Consider the following 21455-nt stretch of genomic DNA (forward strand, 5'->3'; position numbering starts at 1 on the left):
AATATTCCACTGAAAGATAAAGAATGGAAAATGAAGGAACATTCTTTCACCTCTGGTGGACTTGTCCCAGGGTGAAGGTCTTCTGGGAAATGATATATAATGAGCTGAAAAAGGTATTTAAGTATACCTTCCTTAAGAAACCAGAGGCCTTCCTCCTGGGCATTGTTGGCCAGATGGTGCCAAAGAAGGACCGAACATTCTTTTTGTACGCAACAGCAGCAGCAAGGATACTTATCGCCAAGAAGTGGAAAACTCAAGATCTACCCACTCTGGAAGAATGGCAGATGCAGCTGATGGACTATATGCAACTGGCTGAGATGACTGGCAGAATTCGAGACCTGGGAGAAGAGAGGGTTGAAGAAGATTGGAGGAAATTTAAGACTTATTTACAAAAATATTGTGATTTGGTGGAAAGTTAAGTAGGATGTTTGATCATAAATAATTGGCCACCACAAAATCGGATCGGAATGGGATGTAAAGTGAGATTAAGAGAAATTAATTTACAGAGGATTATATTTAAATAAGTGGTTATAAAATTTGCAAATTAGATGATAAATTGCATGGAAAAAATTTATGATGATGAAAATGGCAGCGGGAGATGTGAGGAAGTCCAAAGAAGTTATGAAACTCTGTTGAGATAAAAGAAAGGTTGTTTATCTTTGTACTTTATTTTGTAAAAACCCCTAATAAAAATTTTATTAAAAAAAAAAATGAAAGATAAAGAATGAATAGAAGGTAAGAAACTTGATTCCTTTATATAAGGTAAGAGGTTCTTTTCCAATTACAATTCTTATATAAAATCATTGGATGGATTCACTTCGAATGTGTTAACTGCAGCCAGAAAAGCTCTTAACCAGAGTTGCATTTTAATACATCTAATTGAAGGCTCACAGTAAATGATTGAATTAACTTGCTATATCAAATTATCAACTCTCCTACTTTTGGTAGGAAATCTGCTGGAGACGAAATTATGTGACAACACGCTTTTACCATCTTTTCAATTGCTCTCTAAAACACCTGACAAAAAAAAAGTTTAGCGAAAGGGAAGCACTGGTCTTATAAATCAAGTATATCAATTTATGGCTCATATTTATTTCACATTGTACACTGACTTCCATGGAATCTCTTGTGATTTACAACACTTGTGAAAGTGGAAATTGAATCCGACCTTTAGAAGAGCGCCATTATGGGAGGGGAAGTGATAAAAGAATAATACAAGTCAGCACTCATCTTAGGCAACCAGACAGTCATTTATCAGCTGCTTAAATATTGGCTAAATTGACCTGGGGGAGTCAGAAGTATTTAAGGCACTGCTGTGAGAAACTTGGCTAGATAGACTGTTACTTTGGTTCAGTACTTCAGTGCAATATTGTAATTGAACAGAAGAGATTAAATAAGAATGACTGTTATAGCATACAGAAAAAGGGCAGCTAACCCTGTGCCCTCCAGATATTGTCTGATCCCTCTCCCAAGACCCCAAGCTCATGGGAGGAGGCCAAATCCAACAGAATCGTGGACAGCCACAGATTGGCCACTCCCAATAAAGAGGGCTGCATCTAAGATCTATGGGTTCTATTTACATTTTCAAAAAAGAGAAGGCTCTTTGGTCACTGAGGATGATGCAAGGGTTGGTTGTAATATTGATTTTCATAAGGTCCTTGTCAGCACTAATCTAATATCTTGGGATTTGACTAACTGAACATTGGGAAGCTTGAGAATTTCCAGGCAGATGGGATAGCATTTTTATAAATCCACAGAGTTCACAGCAAGAAATTCCCAGATATCACCCAAACACTTTGGCCAGATCTCTAAGTCCATGATCTCTTCCGAATTCAGCAGAACACCCAGAGCACCTCATTTATCAGAGCCACTAGTTGCATTAGGTACAAAATACAATCTGAAATTTCAGTATGCTTCCCTGACTGCTTGGCCCTTGGATCATTAACAAACTAGAACACTCAATGACACACAATTGCCAATACAACTCAAGTGCGTATCTTAGGGTTTATCCAAGCCTTGTCTGACAGTAATGCACTACATCTGTCTGGCTCCTGGACATATTGGTCGTGCCCATGTCTCTGAATGACAAATCTATTTTGGAATATCACGAACTTGGCAAATCCATACCCAAGAATATCACCAATAGTAAAAACTCTCATTTCCTTCTTGTCCCAAAGATTTGCTCCATGCTTCTTACCCAAGTCACAGCAGGTACAGCCATGTGTTATGCTCCATGCAAACCTAATGACTTAAATGTGTGTTAGCTGGCAAATCCTTCCTGTGAAATAGACATAGGACTTTTCTAATCAATGAATGTGAGTCTAAATCTACCTTCAGTTTTTAAAAGATGTCATACTGCTGGCATATAGATAAAATTAAATGAGGGAGATATGCAGGACAAATGAAGCGACAGGACAGCATATCCACCAAGACTCTTTCCTTCCCCATCAGAAATCTGACAGTTTTGCCTGAACTTGAACTTATGATTTATTTTAAAGACATGATGTCTGAATGGCAGCAGGTACAATGACTCACTCTAGACTGACCTTTTCCCAGAGGGAGGGGGGAAGCCTCTGTACAATCCCAATAAGCAATATACACCACACCAGTTGCTGTGCTCTTAGTTTCTCAAGGACAGGGCAGGGGAACATACTAATAACCTTGATCATTTTACAGCATCAGTACTGGAAGACTATTCAAAAAAAAAATTAGGAGTTAAGAGTCACACAAAAACATGTAAGGAGTGTGTGTGAGAGAGGGGGAGGGAGGGAGGGAGAGGGAGTGAAAGAGGTATTGGCATTTACTTCATATACACTATCCAATTGGATAGTGTATAACAACTACACAACTATATTCCTGCTAGGAGGAGCGTGGCATTTTACTATCAATTCAAAATTGGAGTTCTAGCTCTTGGAAAATACAAAACCGTTATGCCTTAGCTGAAGCAATATTGCCTGGATTCTTAACAATGGAGCAATTGTTTGGAAAGTCCCATACCTACATGCGTTCTTACATAAAGTGCACAGTGATTCGTGCAGCAAAATTCTAAGCATGCTTACTCAGAAGCATATCCCATTCTGCACAGTTGGATTGACTCTCAAGAAAGTGTACAGTACATATGATTTCCACATTAAAATGCATCATTTTAAAAAGCAGCACGGGAAATGGATTTAGGCAAAATCAAACTCTGTCTGAGTGTAGGAGATACTTTACAATACAGTGGTACCTCGGGTTACATACACTTCAGGTTACAGACTCTGCTAACCCAGAAATAGTACCTCAGGTTAAGAAGTTTGTTTCAGGATAAGAACAGAAATCGCGTGGCGGTGGCACAGTGGCTGTGTGAGGCCCCATTAGCTAAAGTGGTGCTTCAGGTTAAGAACAGACCTCCAGAACGAATTAAGTTCTTAACCTCTTAACCCGAGGTACCACTGTACTGAGGGTTCCCTGTACCTTCCAGTGATTCTTTCACTTCTGTTTGATGCTACATCAGGGAACCGAAGGCTGTTGATCTGAGGGCTATGACAACATTCCAACTATGGGATCAGATACAGTCTAACAGAACATAAAATGTTATGAATATGTAAATAAACAAGATGCATGATATTTCCACAGCAGTAACAACTTGAAGCTCCTAAACTGACTGTGACATTAACAGATATAAAAAAATGCAAAGTGCCAGCAGTTTTCCCCATGTTTATGTAAATTGATTTCAACATACATAATACATGCACACTAAGATAACAAACATTTTAAATGTTGGGCATTTGATTCTTACACAAATTGCTTTTCTTGCATCTCAAGTAATTTGTATTTGCACTATTCAGTTATATGTCCATGCGTGCATAATATATTTGCAAATGGCAATCACATCTTTCCATCCTTCTCTAGTTTAAAGGATTATTTCAAGCGCTATTCCAAAGAGCTTGCTACGGCACTCCTCTTTTGATTGTCCTTTGTAAGTATGAAAGCAAAGACAAAAGACCTCTAGGACAAGAAAAGTCCAGTACATTCTGAGTGCATTGATTTTATCATTGTTCATAACTGCTCATCAGTGTTCCACTCTTGTAAAAACTATTCAAGTTTTTTAGCAGTGAGAAGTACTATTTACATCTCTCCCCTGCTAACCATTTGTTAACATCTCGGACAGCTGTATGCACCATTTTCTGCTGTGTGTGAAGTAGATAGAAAGAAGAATTTGCTTCTGGGGAATCTATAGATCCTATCACTGTGAATGTGCCCATTTCTAAACTCTTTCCTGTCAGCTGTACGATTAGTCTCAAGAAGCAGATATCTTATCAGAATCCTCTCAAATATGCTTGCCAGCCCATATTTTGTAAACCCAAGGATTTCAGTCCTAGGATTTTTAAAGTTACTATCCTCTGAAATTCCCTGGGTTGTTGGTTGCAACCTTATATTGACATTTACATGTTCAAGTCAACCTTAAAAAAATTAAATCATTTGTACATAAGTACGAAGTTTTTAACAGTTGATCACCCCGCAAAGCTCAAAATAAATTAGCAGCCAGAAGAACACTAGCTCTGCAATAATAAGACCTATAAGTTTAATTACTTCAGACAGTGCAGCTGGATTCAGAAAATGAAGCTTTTAATATCATGAGGAAACAAAGAATGGCTATAATTATTTTTCCTTTGGGCAGAACTGGGTGAAAGTTGCAGGCATAGTAGCCCCTCCTCAGGGGGAGTGGCTTACGAAGGAGAGTGAAAATGGTGCCATCCTGGGTTGTTGGTGGCAAGTCTGCAGGTATGTGTACCAATGCAGTACAGTGCGGGCCTGGCTGCTGTTTTAGGGGTCACTTTTCATCATCTGGTTCCTGCTAAGTGTGTTTCGTTCGTTAATTGAGCCCCTCGCTGCTAATCAGAGGCTTCCTGTTAAGTCTGTCCACTGTTGAATCCTGAGCAGAGGTGATATTTGGAGGTTTTGTTATCTTTTTTGCGTTTTGGTTTGTGTGGCTTTTTCAGTTTTTTGACTGTGACTTCATTTTATGGGGCTGACCTGTGACTGTGGCTTGTGGCTTTGTTTTTGTGACTTGTTTCTGTAACTGTGTGGAACCCAGTTCAGCTACTGGTTGATTGTGTGACTGCAGAAATGGATAAAAGCCCCCCCCCCATCCAAGCAATGACTATCATCAGTGCACGTAAGGGGAAAATGTAATTTTTTTTCATCTACAATTCTGTCTTATTTATTTTATAGTGCAGTACACTGATTATTGCCTTCATTCTATGGATCAATAGTCTGGTTAGACAGTAAAATTTGTGTTAAATTGCTGTTTTAGGGGGCGTTTTTCATTGTCTAGAACGGATCAATCCATTTTCAATTACTTTCTATGGGAAAGCACGCCTTGTTTTAAGTCCGCTTTGTTTTAAGACCGGACTTCCGGAATGGATTACGGTCTTAAATCAAGGTACCACTGTACCACCAACAATTCAGAGTCCCCTGAACGCACCATCTCTGCTTCACCTGGCACCAAGGAATGCAGTGCCACCACTCAGAAGGTGCCACTACCTCTGCCTTCCCACTCACAAGCTACAACTAAACCTGTCAAATTGGATAAAACAATCCACTTACTTTGTACTGGGCACCTGGGCATATTCCCTCATAAATAGATCAATTCCAGGATTTTTGTAGAACGAGAGCACTGATATTTTGCTGAATTTCCAGCATAGTTCCCAGTTTTGACTGCATTACACAGTTCTTGAAGGGGTGGGGGGACATTAATACCCTTGCATGTCTAGCATATTGCTGGCATCCACTGACCCATTTGTAGTATGCAGCTGCAAATCTACATACTTAAAATTAGCATTGATCTCTTCCTTATTGCAACTAGGTTATATGCTTGCAACGAAGCTACTTTTTCTCTTTCTCTCAAGTGTTTTCAATATAGAAAGTGTGCATTTAAAATGTTGCACCACTGTCTCTGTGTTGGATAATGATATTACAGGGGGTGGAGAATAACTGAGCCACATATTGATTGATCACATGGAGAAGCTATTATTTCCTGACATCTAGCTACAAGTGAATGTGTTTCACACTTGAGAGAGGGAATGAGAGGATAATTTTTTCAGAGGTTGGAAATGGAGCAAGACACTTCAAAATAATAAAAAAAAGTATGGAAAAAATGAACGCCATTTTGTCAACCAGTTCTTTTGTTAAACTGAAAACATCTGAAACTTTCAACTTGCCATTGACTTTGTCATCATTGAAGATAAATTATTGTTTTTGACTAGCCTGAGTAAATTTCATTTTTTCCTCTATATATACATAATTAATAATGATGGTTTGGCAGAGCAGATATTAACTTTCCAGCTTTATTTCTGAACAGCTCTTTCCAAAGAACGTGGACAGAAAAAAATGTAAAATGTATGAACGCCACTATGGAAAAATTTAAAACTGCTGGCATTTCCATGTGACATAAATTTTTAAAATACTGATGTCTAGGATTTGCCAAAATATCAACTTCTATGTCCCTTCTCTTTTTATTCATGACATTCCCTTGTGTCTTAAGAGGTAAGTGAACAAGACTTTTTAGTTTGTTTCACATATACCATATATGCTTTCCCCACTGGCTTCTGATTTAAGGAATCTCAGGGATGGATAACCAGCAAATCTCCAAGATGTTGCTGTGCTATAGCTGCCATAATCCTTGACCACTGTTCATCCTGGCTGGTGCTGATGGAACATCTGGAGGGTCAAATATTTCTATCCAATGTATGCATGCACTTGTAAATATACTTGTTCACAACATGTGCTGCATGCATGTTTGAATGAACAGGATTGTACACACATCTCAGTGTTGATTCACTTGGCATTTTTGGGTGGTGATATCCAGTCTAAGTGAAACAGCTTGGGTTTTGGGTAGATGGCGCACAAAGGAATCACTTGACCATTCACTGGCATCATACAACAACTAAAAAATACTCATGTGAATCTTCAATACCCCTGGCAATGTTGAACAAATTATTTTCTTGGGAAATGTGGCATGACTCATGCTCTTAACAATGAAAATGACATAATTATCTATTTGAAACATTCAAACATATTAATATAAAGCCACCTTTCATTCTATTGTCGTTTGCTAATTAGAACGATTGATTGATAGGTATCTGATGTGTTTTATCTTAGCTCTGACTAGAAAATTAAATTAAAATGAATTCATTTCTACTGAACTGAATTAATTTCTAATGGAGCTGGTGTCCCTGTTCCCTTCAATGCTGTAGTTCTTGAATATGCATCTAATTATATTGGACATTTAAAAAGAATTGAACGCTGAGAACACCAAATCCTCCTCATCTTCAAAAAACAGGAGTTCCACATACATGCACCTATGTTACACAATCCAACTTTCTTTAAGTAAGAAGGAACAACTATCCAGCAATAGCAAAATATTCTCACCGTGTTGGACATCTGGTGTCCCGTCCCCCCCAGTCATTTAACAAATGCTTAAGTTTCATATTCATCAATAGACAGATAACATGAGAGCTTAATGTAGTTCCTAATCAAGGAGGTGTTTTTAACTGAAAATTTGAAGTGGAGGCAACACATGCTGCTCTTGATCCCACATGACTGTGAAATCATCTGTGAAATAAGGAGATCAGAAGAAGAGCAGTGTGTTCCTTTGTGGACACATTGTGTAATTATTTTGGTTGAAACAGAGCATTGTTCTCTGGGTACAAAAGCAACAATGTTGTTTTGTTTAGGAGAGAGAGGCAAGATATCCAGAAACATAGTACCTGATATTTCCCAAAACCTCTTAAATATTCTACAGATCGAGCTTTTTAAACAAGGACTGCGTGGCTTTCTTTATGATGAAAGTGTTCCGGATTAGATCCTCTGTTATTTACTCTGAGCCTAAGCTGTCGTTCAGCAAATAAAGCGTTAAGGTAAACTGCAGGGAGGAAAGACGTGAAATAATAGCTATGTTTGCCCTGCACAGATCTTGGCCCTGTCCCTGCTATTTAGGCTATGCCAAAAGGGACTGTACAATAATTGCTTCCCACTGCTCCTTACTCTAGCTCTGCTGTTTGAAGAAGTGCTATTCTCATGGGGGTTGGAAGAAACATGTACTGGCAGGAAATGCTAGCAGCTAAAACCCAGCTTTCACATTCCAAATGGATACTCATCCCAAGGCTTATTAGCATTTTAACTTTATATATATATATATGGACACCCCCCAAAGTTGTTGAACCAGAAAAGGTTATCTTAGATACATAAATACATCAGACCTGTATTGCTGAAACTGTTAAAAGGAATAGACAAGAAAATGGGTAAAGAAAAAAGAGAAAAAGCTTTGATTTTATCCCCTGGATCCTGCAACACCAAAAGAGGGCCAATGTGGAAGAAAAATATACAGCACTGTAACATCTAACATCTAATTATCCAATTTTTTTAAAATATACCAATTTATAAGTTACATAACCAGTACAGAATACTGGGCTGGCCAGCGCTATGCAGTTGAAATCAAACCTCCACGCAGTAGCTCATAACAAAAGTCCCACACTTTTCTTCAAAAGTTCTAGTACTTTTGAATGAAAGGATATATACATATGATCTTCAATTAATTCCACTCCAGGGAATATCAGTTCCAGGTCACCTGCATGCATACTTGTTGATTTCAAGGGGCAATTTCTATGTGTCACACACCCACCCTTAACAAACAGAACTTTCAGATTTTAACTCTCACACTTTCCCCCTCTTGAGTTTTGCCAATAAAAACAGTTCAGACATCTGACTGAGAGTCATTGTGTGTAAAACAGTGAAGCAATGACAGATCAGCGATGAACCCTGATGTGAGAGCAATGAGTCGAACTCTTACAGTCATCTGAGATCTAACACAGGGATTGACAATTAACTCTTATTTTCTCTCCTACTCCCACAGGCAACTTAAATAATACAAATGCTAGATTGTTCTTTGACATGCTGCTAGTATATATGACAAAACAGGTGGGCAGAGTGAGCCTGACCCCACAGCTCCACTGGTAAAGAAAGAGCAGAGATTGCAGGCATCTTTGCTGCCTGAAAAGATGAACTCTGTTGGTGGGCAGGCCTCATGTGCTGCAGAGTCCCTTGTTATGAATACAGAAAGCTCTGTAGACAAAGATCTACCATGAGTATTCCTGCTGACAATAGCTGGTGTTACAGCACACATTGGGATGGGCAAGTTGAAGGCAGCCTTTTAATCTTATAAGGCCCCATTATTCACTGGTGAGGTGCCCCCATCTATGCCAGCCTAGAATTGCATACCTCCCTCAAGTGTCTTGGAAAAATCAGGACATCCTGGTTTTCCCCCCTGCAAGAGCACAGTAGCCTTTTGGGTCACAGTGATCGTATGTGATTTCGCACCAAGATTCCCCCCCCAAAAAAAAAAAACCACCTGTGGCTTTTTCGGGGCCACAATCTTGTGCAACACTCAGAAAATGTGTGAGAGCACAGCACTGAGAAATGTGTGTCTTTTGGGCTCTGTTATCTTAGATGGGAGCATGGACAGGAAGACATGCATCCTAGTTTTGAGACTCAACATGTTGGGGAGTATGGAATTGGCATAAATAATTATCACACCATTGAAATCTGTGGGAAACAGTTACGAAGAGAATTGGATGCACACAAGGGGAAAACAAAATACAGTACATCTAACACCTTAGCTCCTGCTCTAAGCTAGAAGGACTTTGGATGATACACCACCCTATAATAATATTTATTATTTTATATTATGGCATTTCATTAGTATGAAGTAAAAACATTTGTATAGGAGCGATTCCACTGGTGGCTGGACTAGATGGCCCTCGGTGTCCCTTCCCAACCTACAATTCTATTATTCTATATTCATAACAAGGAGGTTGCAAATGAGTCATTAAAAATTATGGCTATACACAAACCCACCAAACACTACATGCTCATCTGACTCACTCAAGAATCCTGAAAACTACAGTTTACAACTCGTAGCAAACTTAAAAGCTAGTTACCAGGAATCTTGGGAGGAGGGTGCTTCAAATGTGTGGTGTGTATGCAATGATAATACAAATTCCCTACACCTGTTAAATACACCTTAAATATAAACATTAAAACCCAATAAATCTATTGTTAGTCACTGTAATGCTACATTAATGTAAAGGTCTTGTACTTTGTGACACCTATACACAAGGAAATCAAGACCCAGTAAGTTACTTTCTTCCACAGATTGGCTAAATAGATGTTGGAAGTATACCCTTGATGGTTACACTAACATGGTTTCTTAGATTAAGAGAACAGAGTATCAGACAGGACAGCTATAATACAACATTGCATTAGAGAAGGGTTTTGTACAGAATCGCTGGCCTACCTGGCAGCATGTCAGTATGTCAAATCCCTAGTCCAGGATCAACCAACTTGTCCAAAGCCCAAACCAAAGCAACAGTCCCACAGAGATCGTGGAGTATACAAGCTGAGGTCCATCAACATGGGCAGTTGAGCAGACATAGCACCTCAGCTTTGCTGCCCTTTTGCACTTTGCATGCTGATTGCAGCATCTGGGCTTGGAGGCATGTGACCCTAATCTGTTCTGAGCCTACTTCAGCTGAGGAATCACACACCTCCTCTCAGAGCTAGTGGGCCCTATCTGATCAGCTAGGGAGCTGGGCTATGGGCCTTTGCCTGCTTCAACCAGCCTCTTAGAGAGCCACTCCTGCTGCTCCCTACATGTCAAAGCCTGCCATGTTCGTGGAGACAGGGCTGGCTCTTGGTGATGGGTCCTGCTGCTCTGGTTCCTGCACACTGACCCCCATCCCCTCGTCATCTTCCATTGCCCCGTGAGTACTGCCTATACCAACCTCTTCTTCCCCAACCCCAGCTTGCCCCAGTGTGTCGCACTCATGGCTCCACCCCCTCGCCAGGTTCCTATTGCTCCTCCCTGTTGTTCTGCCAGTTCATGACAGGTTTTCACCAGGTACTAATTATGGGTTTACAATTGAGCATGAGAAGGCAAGCTTAAGTTGTTTACAATTGTTTTGCATATGTGAAGCAAGCTGTTTCATTATTTGTGCAACTGTTGGTCTTGAGTTAATAAATATTGCTGTAAGTTATTTCTAGTAAAGTCTTTTGGAATGTATCCACAGGGTTGTTGTTGTTGTTGTTGTTGTTTTTTAAAAAATATCATTAGTGTTGAGATTATTATCTAGTTTTTTTATGTATGTAGCATCTATAATCCTGTTTATAGCTAACTTAAGAAAAAGTAAAAAGAACATCTACCCTCACATCAGAGTGCAATGTCTGTGTGTGTGTGTGTGTGTGTGTGTGTGTGTGTGCGTGTGTGCGTGTGTGTGTGTGTGTGTGAGAGGGAGGGAGGGAGGGAGGGAGGGAGGAGAGACAATGCCTCACCTATTTTCTTCTATTATGGCATTTCGTTGTATTTAACTAAATATTGTAGACATCCAACACAAAGTGGTTTCAAACACATCACACATTTAAGGCACTTTTAAAGCACATGCACTCAGTAATCCTGGGAACTGTAGATTACCCCACCTCCCAATCTGCAATTCCTAGTACTCTTAACAAACTACACTTCCCATAATTCTCAATGGGGAAGTAAATATGTAAGGCTGGGGTGCTGTTTATGGAGTTTTTTGTATCTTTATTTTAGAGTTATGTGGAAATGGCTCTTTGGTTTTGTATTTTTAATGTTTTACTTATTGGGTATGACTTGCTATGTTGTAGTTACAGGGGTTTTTTAATGTTGTAAGCTGCCTTGAGCATGGTTTGAATTGTGGAAAGGTGGTATACAATTAAATAATGTATGTATGCCATCAGTGATCAAGACAAATCCCCACCACCATTAAATACACCTTAAATATAAACATTAAAACCCCAGGGGAGAGTTTGCTAGCAAATCTATTGCTAGATACTGTAATGCCACATTAATGTAAAGGCATTGTATTTGTTGACATTTAAAAAGCTTTGACCTGGCAAGTTCCACAGTTGGTTTTTCCTAATATTTTTATAAAGGTCATGTTTATGGTATAATAAGCACACACGTGCAAGAATTGTTAATCAAAGGACTCTTATATCATCAGCAGATTTTCAAAGTTTCTCCTCCACTCTCTTCTGAACATAACTTGCTCTTTCAAGAGAACTAGTAAAGGTAAAGGTAAAGGTAAAGGTACCCCTGCCCATACGGGCCAGTCTTGACAGACTCTGGGGTTGTGCGCCCATCTCACTCAAGAGGCCAGGGGCCAGCGCTGTCCGGAGACACTTCCGGGTCACGTGGCCAGTGTGACAAAGCTGCATCTGGCGAGCCAGAGCTGCACATGGAAACGCCGTTTACCTTCCCGCTGGTAAGCGGTCCCTATTTATCTACTTGCACCCGGAGGTGCTTTCGAACTGCTAGGTTGGCAGGCGCTGGGACCTAGCAGCGGGAGCGCACCCCGCCGCAGGGATTCAAACCGCCGACCTTTCAATCGGCAAGTCCTAGGCACTGAGGCTTTAACCAACAGCGCCACCTGCGTCCCTTCAAGAGAACTACAACGGGATTAAAAAAAAATATATTTCTTCCTCTCTTATGTTGCTATCATGTCTTGAAATGAGTGCCATGTTATTGTGAATGGAACCTTACACTATCTACTCAGAAGTAAGTCCCACTGTATTCAATGGAGCTTACTCCCAGGTAACAGGGTACAGACTGGGCAGCCTTACACTGCAATCCTAAACATTTGTACTTAGAAGTCCCACTGATTTCAATAGGATTTACTCTCTGGTATGTTCCTGATCATTCTCAGTTTCTATCATCATCATCACCATATCCCATCTTTTCCCCCTGACAGGGATTCAAGGCAGCTAATAGCTAAAAAATAATTTCATTATTCCATTTATTTGTGGAAGGTGTTGTATACAATCCCTTCCTTTGCATATTTTTTCTTTAAAACAATCCTGCGAGTCAGGTTCAGCAGAGGGATCCGATGTAGATGTGCATATGACGTCTATGCGTGCAGCAAGATCAAACATGGGAGAAGCTTCCTGATGTAGAAGAGAAGAAGAGTTTGGATTTAATATCCTGCCTTTCACTCCTCTTCAGGAGTCTCAAAGCGGCTAGCATTCTCCTCTTCCCTTCCTCCCCCACAACAAACACCCTGTGAGGTGAGTGGGACTAAGAAACTTCAGAGAAGTGTGACTAGCCCAAGGTCACCCAGCAGCTGCATGTGGAGGAGCAGAGGTGCGAACCCAGTTCCTCAGATTACGAGACTACTGCTCTTAACCACTACACCACACTGGCTCTGTAGAATAGGATGTCCCTATTTTCACCTGAGAAATGTTCGAGAGTATGTAGGATGCCAGCAACTCAAAGCATATAGCAAAATACTAAGGGCAAAATCAAGCCAAGTGAAGCATTTTCAGTCCCTTTATTTCAACAGGAAAGCCAACCATGACCTCAGTCAAAGGGACCTAAAAATGGTAGGACTGGGCCCTATGTTTATTCAGCTGGTTCAAAACAATCAAATATTCATTGTTTTTGTTTTGATTTCTTTAGAATTCAGCGCATTACTTTATTAAATACACGCTGTAACTTGAACCACCCTGAGCTGACTAAAATATGGATTAAAGTAGTGTTTAAAGGTATCATTTACAAAGACACAATAGAGTACTTATCTAACTAAGATGGCAGGATAAGATATTTTGGGGTTTGTTTGTTTTTTACTAGTACTTACAAAGGAAAAACCTGAATGGGGCCAGAGGCTGGATAGATTTCACAATGGGATTAGACATTTATAAGGTTTTTATAAGTTTTGTAGTTAGCTATCACTTACATTTACAAGTGTTATAAACATCTATGCTGTCAGGCATAAACTAGTCAACAATTGATGCGGGTTTCGAAATAGCTTTTTTCTTTGTTCAACAATTGTGTTATTGAGGTTCTGCCAAATCAAGGATCTGAAATTGACTCTCTGGCTCTGGTTCTCTCTCAGACTGAACATAAGCCAATAGTTACAAGGCCCAAGCTCAGCCATGTCAAATGGAACTTCCTACAGGCTTTAACTTTCCCATCTAGTACTCTAGTATGGTAAGCATGAGCTGCTGGTCCTTTCTCTCTCTCAGGACAGGAGCTAAGAGTAGACTGCTATTCCACAAGTGTTTTGCTCCACATTCTGAAAGGTAATGGGTATCTTCTAGGCCACCTCCATGTCTCCATGACAGAAGACGAGGAGTTCTATAGGATAACACAACACAACAGAGAAGGCTGGGACTACAGGGAGGACCTCCCCTAGAGACCAAAAGGCTTGGGCAACACCTTGAATTGGTGATGCAACACCTTCAACTGGGTGTCGAAGCAAACATGCAGCCAACACAGTTCTATTTTGTATTTTTAGTTATGCTAAAAAACCAATTTGCCAGCATACTTATACTGCAGTTTCATGTTTTATGGTTATTGTATTTTAGTATTATTATAAAGTGATGTACTTTATTATTTTCATTTTGTGAGCAACCCAGTGAGCATTATTATTGGTCAGCCAATATAAATTGCTGTAAATAAAACTTATCAATAGCATGCAACTATAGAGTTTACTATATCTATACTATAGAGTTTACTATATCACCCATCTCACAGTGCAGGACCATCAACATATTAAGTGTGCAGATCAACTCACACAAGCAGACCACAAGAACATTACTGTGAGGTGCCTATATAAGCAATAACAGTAGATGGTGTGTATAAGTAAACCAAGCTATGTGTTTGGTTGATACCTCTCCCCAACAGGCTGTGAAAAACTCCACAATGACCTCTTAAAAATGGTGGGCTGGCAACAAAACAGCCAGTTCAATGTAGAAACACAGTTCAGTGGCAAATCACATGCTTTGTGTGCATAAGCTCCCAGGTTCCATTTTTGACATCGCCACTTAGAGGAATCAGGGAGGTAGCAGATGACAAGAAAGACTTCTGCCCAAGACCCTGGATAACCACGGCCAATCAGTGCAGACCAGCCTGGGCTATTATGGACCAATGGGGCTGTTTCATATGTTTACATATGGTTGTTCAGGTTCAATGCATGTAAGTGAAACACAATTTACGAAAGAGGCAGAAACCCCCAACTTCACATGTGCAGCTAGAATTGGCATAGCTAACTAGGAATGACATCTTGACAACAAAGTGGGTAGTGGAATGCAAATGTTAACTCAGTCTGCAAGCAGCTGTGAAAAAGGCAACAGAAGGATAATATGACATTTATATAACCAGTGGTTAGGGCTGTATTTTGCATAGTGTGTACTACTACTACTACTACTAATAATAATAATATTAACAACAACAACTTTATTTATTTCTATGCCACCCATCTGACTGGGTTGCCCCAGCCACTGGGGGGCTCCCAACAAAAATAGTAAAAACACAATACAACATCAAATACTAAAAAATAGGATAAACGTATCCTATCTCAGATCAATCCTAAAGCTGGAAAAGGCACAAAAGGGACAACAATGATCAAGAGATTGAAGCACTTCCCTTATGACATATGGTTTGGGAGGCTATTCTTTTAAAAGGAAAAAAAGACTACTAGTAAGGACCCAGTGAAGGCTTAAAGGATAGAGAAAAAGGGAAGTACTTTTTCACACAATGCATAATTCACATGGATTTGCTGCCACTAGATGTGCTACAGGCTTAGATGGCTTTGACAGAAGATTAATAATAATAATAATAATATTTTTTTTATTTATATCCCGCCCTCCCCAGCCAAGGCCGGGCTCAGAGCGGCTTACAAGCAATAATAAAAACAAGATGAATGATTACAACTTAAAAACAAAAATAAAATACAACATTAAAATAATGGAACATTAAAATATTAAAATGTAGCCTCATCGCAGGAGGAGAAGGAAAAGAAAAAAAAAAGAGGGAGGGAATCAAATTGGCTCCAAGCCAAAGGCCAGGCAGAACAACTCTGTCTTACAGGCCCTGCGGAAAGAAATCAGATCCTGCAGGGCCCTGGTCTCATGAGGCAGAGCGTTCCACCAGGCCAGAGCCAGAGTTGAAAAGGCCCTGGCTCTGGTTGAAGCCAATCTAACTTCTTTAGGGCCTGGGACCACTAGGGTGTTGTTATTTATGGACCTTGAGGCTCTCCATGGGGCATACCAGGAGAGGCGGTCCCGTAGGTACGAGGGTCCTAGGCCATGAAGGGCTTTAAAGGTCAAAAGCAGCACCTTAAATCTGACCCTGTACTCCACCGGGAGCCAGTGCAGCTTGAAAAGCACTGGGTGAATATGCTTCCATGGCAGAGACCCCGTGAGGAGCCTCGCTGCAGCATTCTGTACCCACTGGAGTTTCTGGGACAGCTTCAAGGGCAGCCCCGCATAGAGTGAATTACAGTAGTCAAGCCTGGAGATGACCGTCACATGGATTAGGGAAGGGGGGGGATCATGTTTATTAGGTCAGTCATGGGAAGAGTTGAATGAGAACAGCCAATCTAATCCAGCATTCTGTTTCGCACAGTGGACAACCTGATGCAGCAGTCTTCTCCCACAGTTGTCCCCTAGCAAGTGATACTCAGAGTCATGCTGCTTTTTGATCTTGGATATAGTATCTATAGCCATCATGATTTGTAGCCACTGAAAGCCTTAAACTCCATGAATTTGTCCAATGCCCTTTTAAAGCCATCAAAACTGGTGGACATCATAAAGTCTCCTGGTAGTGAATCCCATGGTCTATGTATAGTATTATTTTCTTTTTTATTGCCATTATTTTCACAACATTCAGCAGCTACAAGCTATGGTGACAAAAATGGAACCTCCAAGTTCCAAGTACCAGTTGCTTGATGCAAAGAGCAGAAAGGCATGTTCATGCCAAGTCCTTCTTTGGGGTTCCCCCCACCAAAAGTCTTTGTTTGGCCAACAGGATACAGAACTATATGGACTTTCAGTCTGCTCCAGCAAGGTTTTGCTTATACAGTGGTAGCTCGGTTTAAGAACAGCCCTGTCTACGAACTATTCAGTTTACAAACCCCGCAAAACCGGAAGTAGTGTCCCAGTTTGAAAACTTTACCTCGGTCTAAGAACTGAATCCGAACAGTGGAAGGGCACCAACGGCAGGAGGCCTCATTAGGGAAAGTGCGCCTCGGTTTAAGAACGGTTCCAGTTTAAGAACGGACTTCCGGAATGGATTAAGTTCATAAAGCGAGGTACCACTGTATTCTTAAAATACTAACCCAGTTATTCCTTCTGAACTCCAGATAGGGTGATCAATAAGACTGGGTACAGGCAGTAGTCAGAACTATCACAAAGGGAATCTTATTGGAAAGGAAAGCTGAGCTTTATCATGTTTTGCATCAAAATAATTCCCACACAATTTCACTGTAGCAAAACGGATGATCTAATCTCAGTAAGCAGAGGATGCCACACTTTCCCTACTAAAATCTGTTAAGAGTGCCTATATTAAAATGCACCACATTAATAAAAAAACTGATCCTTTTTCTTGTGCAGAATACAAATATGAAACATATCAGTGGGGTAAAAAAAAAAAGCAAAACAAATAGTAATTTGACCAACACTGATATGTAAACGATTTCTTTTTAAAAAAAACAAAATGTACACTAGACAGCATCTTAAAAAGTAGAGACATCACCTTGCCAACGAAGGTCCGTATAGTAAAAGCTATGGTTTCCCAGTAGTGAAGTATGGAAGTGAAAGCTGGACCATAAAGAAGGCTGATTGCCAAAGAATTGATGCTTTTGAATTATGGTGCTGGAGGAGACTCTTGAGAGTCCCATGGACTGCAAGAACAAGAAACCTATCCATTCTTAAGGAAATCAGCCCTGAGTGCTCACTGGAAGGACAGATCCTGAAGCTGAGGCTCCAATACTTTGGCCACCTCCTGAGAAGAGAAGACTCCCTGGAAAAGACCCTGATGTTGGGAAAGATGGAGGGCACAAGGAGAAGGGGACAACAGAGGACGAGATGGTTGGATAGTGTTATCGAAGCTACCAGCAGGAGTTTGACCAAACTGCGGGAGGCAGTGGAAGACAGGAGTGCCTGGCGTGCTCTGGTCCATGGGGTCACGAAGAGTCGGACATGACTAAACGACTAAACAACAGCAACACTACACTCCATAATGAAAGGATATGAAATTGAGAGGTTAACTAAAATTACACAATTTTTATTGAGAAAATGTGCAGATCAGATACAGCTTTCTCCTACGTTACCCCAACTGCTACTAAATAACAAGAAGATAATGATGATTCACAATGCTACAAGCTCATGAAGCAAAATGACAAAATACTGTCCCTTCTGGACCAAGGAATGAGTTACTTGAAACACCACCAATTGTTAATGATTTAGAATAAAACCCTTTCATAAACAGGACTGCTGTCCCTAATGCAGTTGGCACAAAGCGTGGAAGATAGGCAAAGAATTAGCTGACGGCAGAGCAACATCTGGATATATGAGTTGAGAGTCATAAGAGAAGAGAAAGTGTATTTTTAGGAATAAATATAGCTCAGCTATTGGTAAGTGATGCTCCCCACTAAATTCAATAGCTGATACTGAAGGAGGAAAGGGATAGGGAAGGAGCATACTTTTGACTTACCGCTGGCACCAGCTTCACACATAACGATTTCCTCAGAAAACATTTAAGTGCAGACATTATACATGCATCTTTAAGAACTCGCATTCACATACATGTATCTGGCCCAATCTGTTGGAGTTACAACAGTATATGAGCTGTGTCACTGAGCTTGTATACTGTCAGGGAACTGCCATCGGAAGAACAGGTGGTAGAAAGGCTCCAGGAGAATAGGAGAGACTCTGCAGCAGAAGAGGGAACCAGTAGGGAGAGAGCAGGAGCTCAAAGGGAAAGGGAGTCGGAGGGGAGGCTCTGGGATACTTCCAGTGAGAACAGTGAGGAGGTAACAAGACCCCCTTTAGCAACCCCCACCCCTCGCCGGAAGCTGTCACGCAGAGAGTCCAGGAGGCGCATGTCCGTCAAACAGCTTTTATGTTGGAGTAAGTTCCGTAGACGCCCACTGTCGGATTCTACCAGCGACTGACGGAGTCATGCTTTGGGGGCTCCGTTAGAGACTTAGGTTGGCTGACCAGCCAAAACCCGGAGGGATCAAGCTTTACGCACAAGCAGCTCATTATCCCATCATATATACATATTTGTATAGGCTGCAGGTTGTCTCCAGGGTTACCTGAATATTCCATCTGCTAGTCTCTGGAGAAAGTGACAATACTGTATGACAGTTAAACCGTTGCCTTGCTAGCTTGAAATTTATGTTCTTTTCAATGCGTTGCAAATAGTTAGTCATTTATGAAGTTTTTTAATATGTACTTCAGTTGCATGTTGAATATTTTTTTCCTGTCAACACAATCATCTGCGTTTCATGTATCTTTACAAAAGTGTGGGAGGTGCAGGGGGTGGAGAGAGTAGGGAACAAAACAGAAATATTGAATTCTTATAGGAAAATGTTTCGGCTTCCACCTTCTTCAGCTGCTGTGATGTAAATTAAAGGGTGTTGTAACTGAGGTAGCAATTATAGAACACTGAGGATGGAATATTCAGCTGTGTTGCATTTGCTCTATCTGCTCTTTAAAGCTGAATTGCAGCAAACACTATCCGAGTGTTCAGTGGATTGCCATTTGCTCCAATTCAGCTTTAAAGAGCAGATTTTAACAGGGAAAACTCAGGAGCAAAAACAGGAAAGGCGCTCAGACACAGAGCTTTAAAGTACAGACGATGCCTAGAAAATGAAGAGGAAAGTGTGTATGATCCCTGAATTGAAGCCATGCGATGAGGTTAAGCTGTCAAACCTATATACCCATCTATATTGTAATATCGAGGCTGTGATTCCTTGGGTCGAAGTGGTTTGCAAGTGGTTAAACCCTTATCACCATTTCATAGAACTAAATGGTCTTACAAAAAATACATAGTCAACTAGATAATGCATCATTATCAGATTTAATTTATATACCGCTTACTTGTCAAAACGGCTTGTGAGCAGTTTCCAAATACAGTATAAAATCAATTGCAAAATATGGTCACACATAATTAAAATACACAATAAACAACTGCATCAAAACATTAATATGAGTATCCACAATTAAAATGAATGGGTGAAAAAGCCCACTAAAACAGCATAACAATTAAATAAAACTTTGAATCCTGAAATATAATTATATTTCAATAATGCAATTTAGTTTTTTACATGCATATTTGCCAAAATACAAGAAATCCAATGAAAATCTTGAAAGCATTGCAACAGGAATGAGGGAAGCTCCAAAGTCCACTTTCCACCTTCAGGTACAGATGTTCCCCTGGTGTGAACAAGTATCTGAAGAAGTGTGCATGCACACGAAAGCTCATACCAAGAACTGACTTAGTTGGTCTTTAAGGTGCTACTGGAAGGAATTTTTTTTTGTTTTAAGTATAACTGTCAGGGGTTCAGAAGGAGAGACACAGGAGGGGGAGCAAATGGAGAGTGAGGAGGAGGAGTACGAGGGGGGCGCAGGCAGTGACAGTGGCCAGAGTTATTCCACAAGCCTCTCTAGCGAATCGGAGGACTCACAGAAGGGAGCGCCGGTGGCCAGAGCAAGGGAGATTCCAAGGGAGAAACCTCAAGAGGGAGGGGCCAGCGGGGAGTCCCTGAACAGCAGCTGGAGATCAGGGCCAGCGTCTCCACCAGAGCGCAGTGGGCAGGGGGAGTCCCAGGAGTCGGGACCAGTGTCCTCACCACCAGAGGGAGGAGAGGAGTCAGGTTTGGCAACACCCACATCAGGAAGCGGGGAAACGGTCAGAAGGAAAGTCACCGGCTGGGCGCGCGCGCCAAGTTCAAATGTACAGGAGCGCGGCACAGCGGGGAGCCCGGGAAGGGAGCTAGGTCCTAAAGCCCGCCGGAGGGAGGGGCAAGACTCAGGAGGCTCCGCGTCAGAGGAGTCCAGGAAGGAGGGAACCCCAGAGGGCAGAAGGACCCAACGCAGGAAAGAGCAGCGCAAGAGGTGGAGCCGGGCTAGAATCTTAAACTGGTGTGGGTGGAGCAGTGAGTCAGAGGGGACTTAGCCGGTCTAGCGTTAAGACGTGGGCCTGCGCGCCCAGAGCTTGGAAATGGAAACTAAACTTCAATAAAGACTTTTGTATATAATATCCACTGGGCGTTGGTCCTCTGTGAGCTGGGACCTAGCGGCAGTCCTGACAGTAAGTCCCCTCTGCATTTTCACCAATTTTGCAACCTCGTGGAGTGCGGGAAAGCAGCGAGGGGTGAAGATTGGTGCTTCGCGAGCTCACGAAAAACAGGGAAATGACTACCGAAGAGAGGATAGCGAGTTTGCAAAACGCAGTGACGCAGTTGACTGCAGAAATTGCGGCTTCCAGAAAGAAAGAACAGGAAGCAGCTGCTGCCTGCCAGGATCTGCGAACCAGGTTAGAAGTGCTAAGTACACAGAGGCTACCCGCCACCAGACCAGAAGGGATTGGGCTGGGAAACAGAGGAGGGAGC

The 21455-nt window shown here is 41.2% G+C and overlaps 1 protein-coding gene across 14 annotated transcripts in view; it reads right to left on the bottom strand.

Annotated features, from left to right (window-relative positions):
* The window catches only part of ZNF385D (zinc finger protein 385D), a 571924-nt gene that overhangs the window by 144042 nt on the left and 406427 nt on the right, over positions 1-21455 (bottom strand). The window contains exon 1 of one of the 14 annotated variants that reach the window (XM_083705885.1): positions 19155-19182. The exons of 12 other annotated variants lie outside the window; for them this stretch is intronic. In XM_083705885.1, the coding sequence (XP_083562011.1) occupies positions 19155-19167 (13 nt within the window). In that variant the 5' untranslated portion in view covers positions 19168-19182. Of the gene's footprint in view, positions 1-10336; positions 10362-19154; positions 19183-21455 lie in introns of those variants that run through there. One more of the 14 variants, XM_083705886.1, reaches the window with a different exon arrangement.

Source organism: Podarcis gaigeae (assembly GCF_964106915.1).
Source record: "Podarcis gaigeae genome assembly, chromosome: 12".
Lineage (NCBI taxonomy): Eukaryota > Metazoa > Chordata > Lepidosauria > Squamata > Lacertidae > Podarcis > Podarcis gaigeae.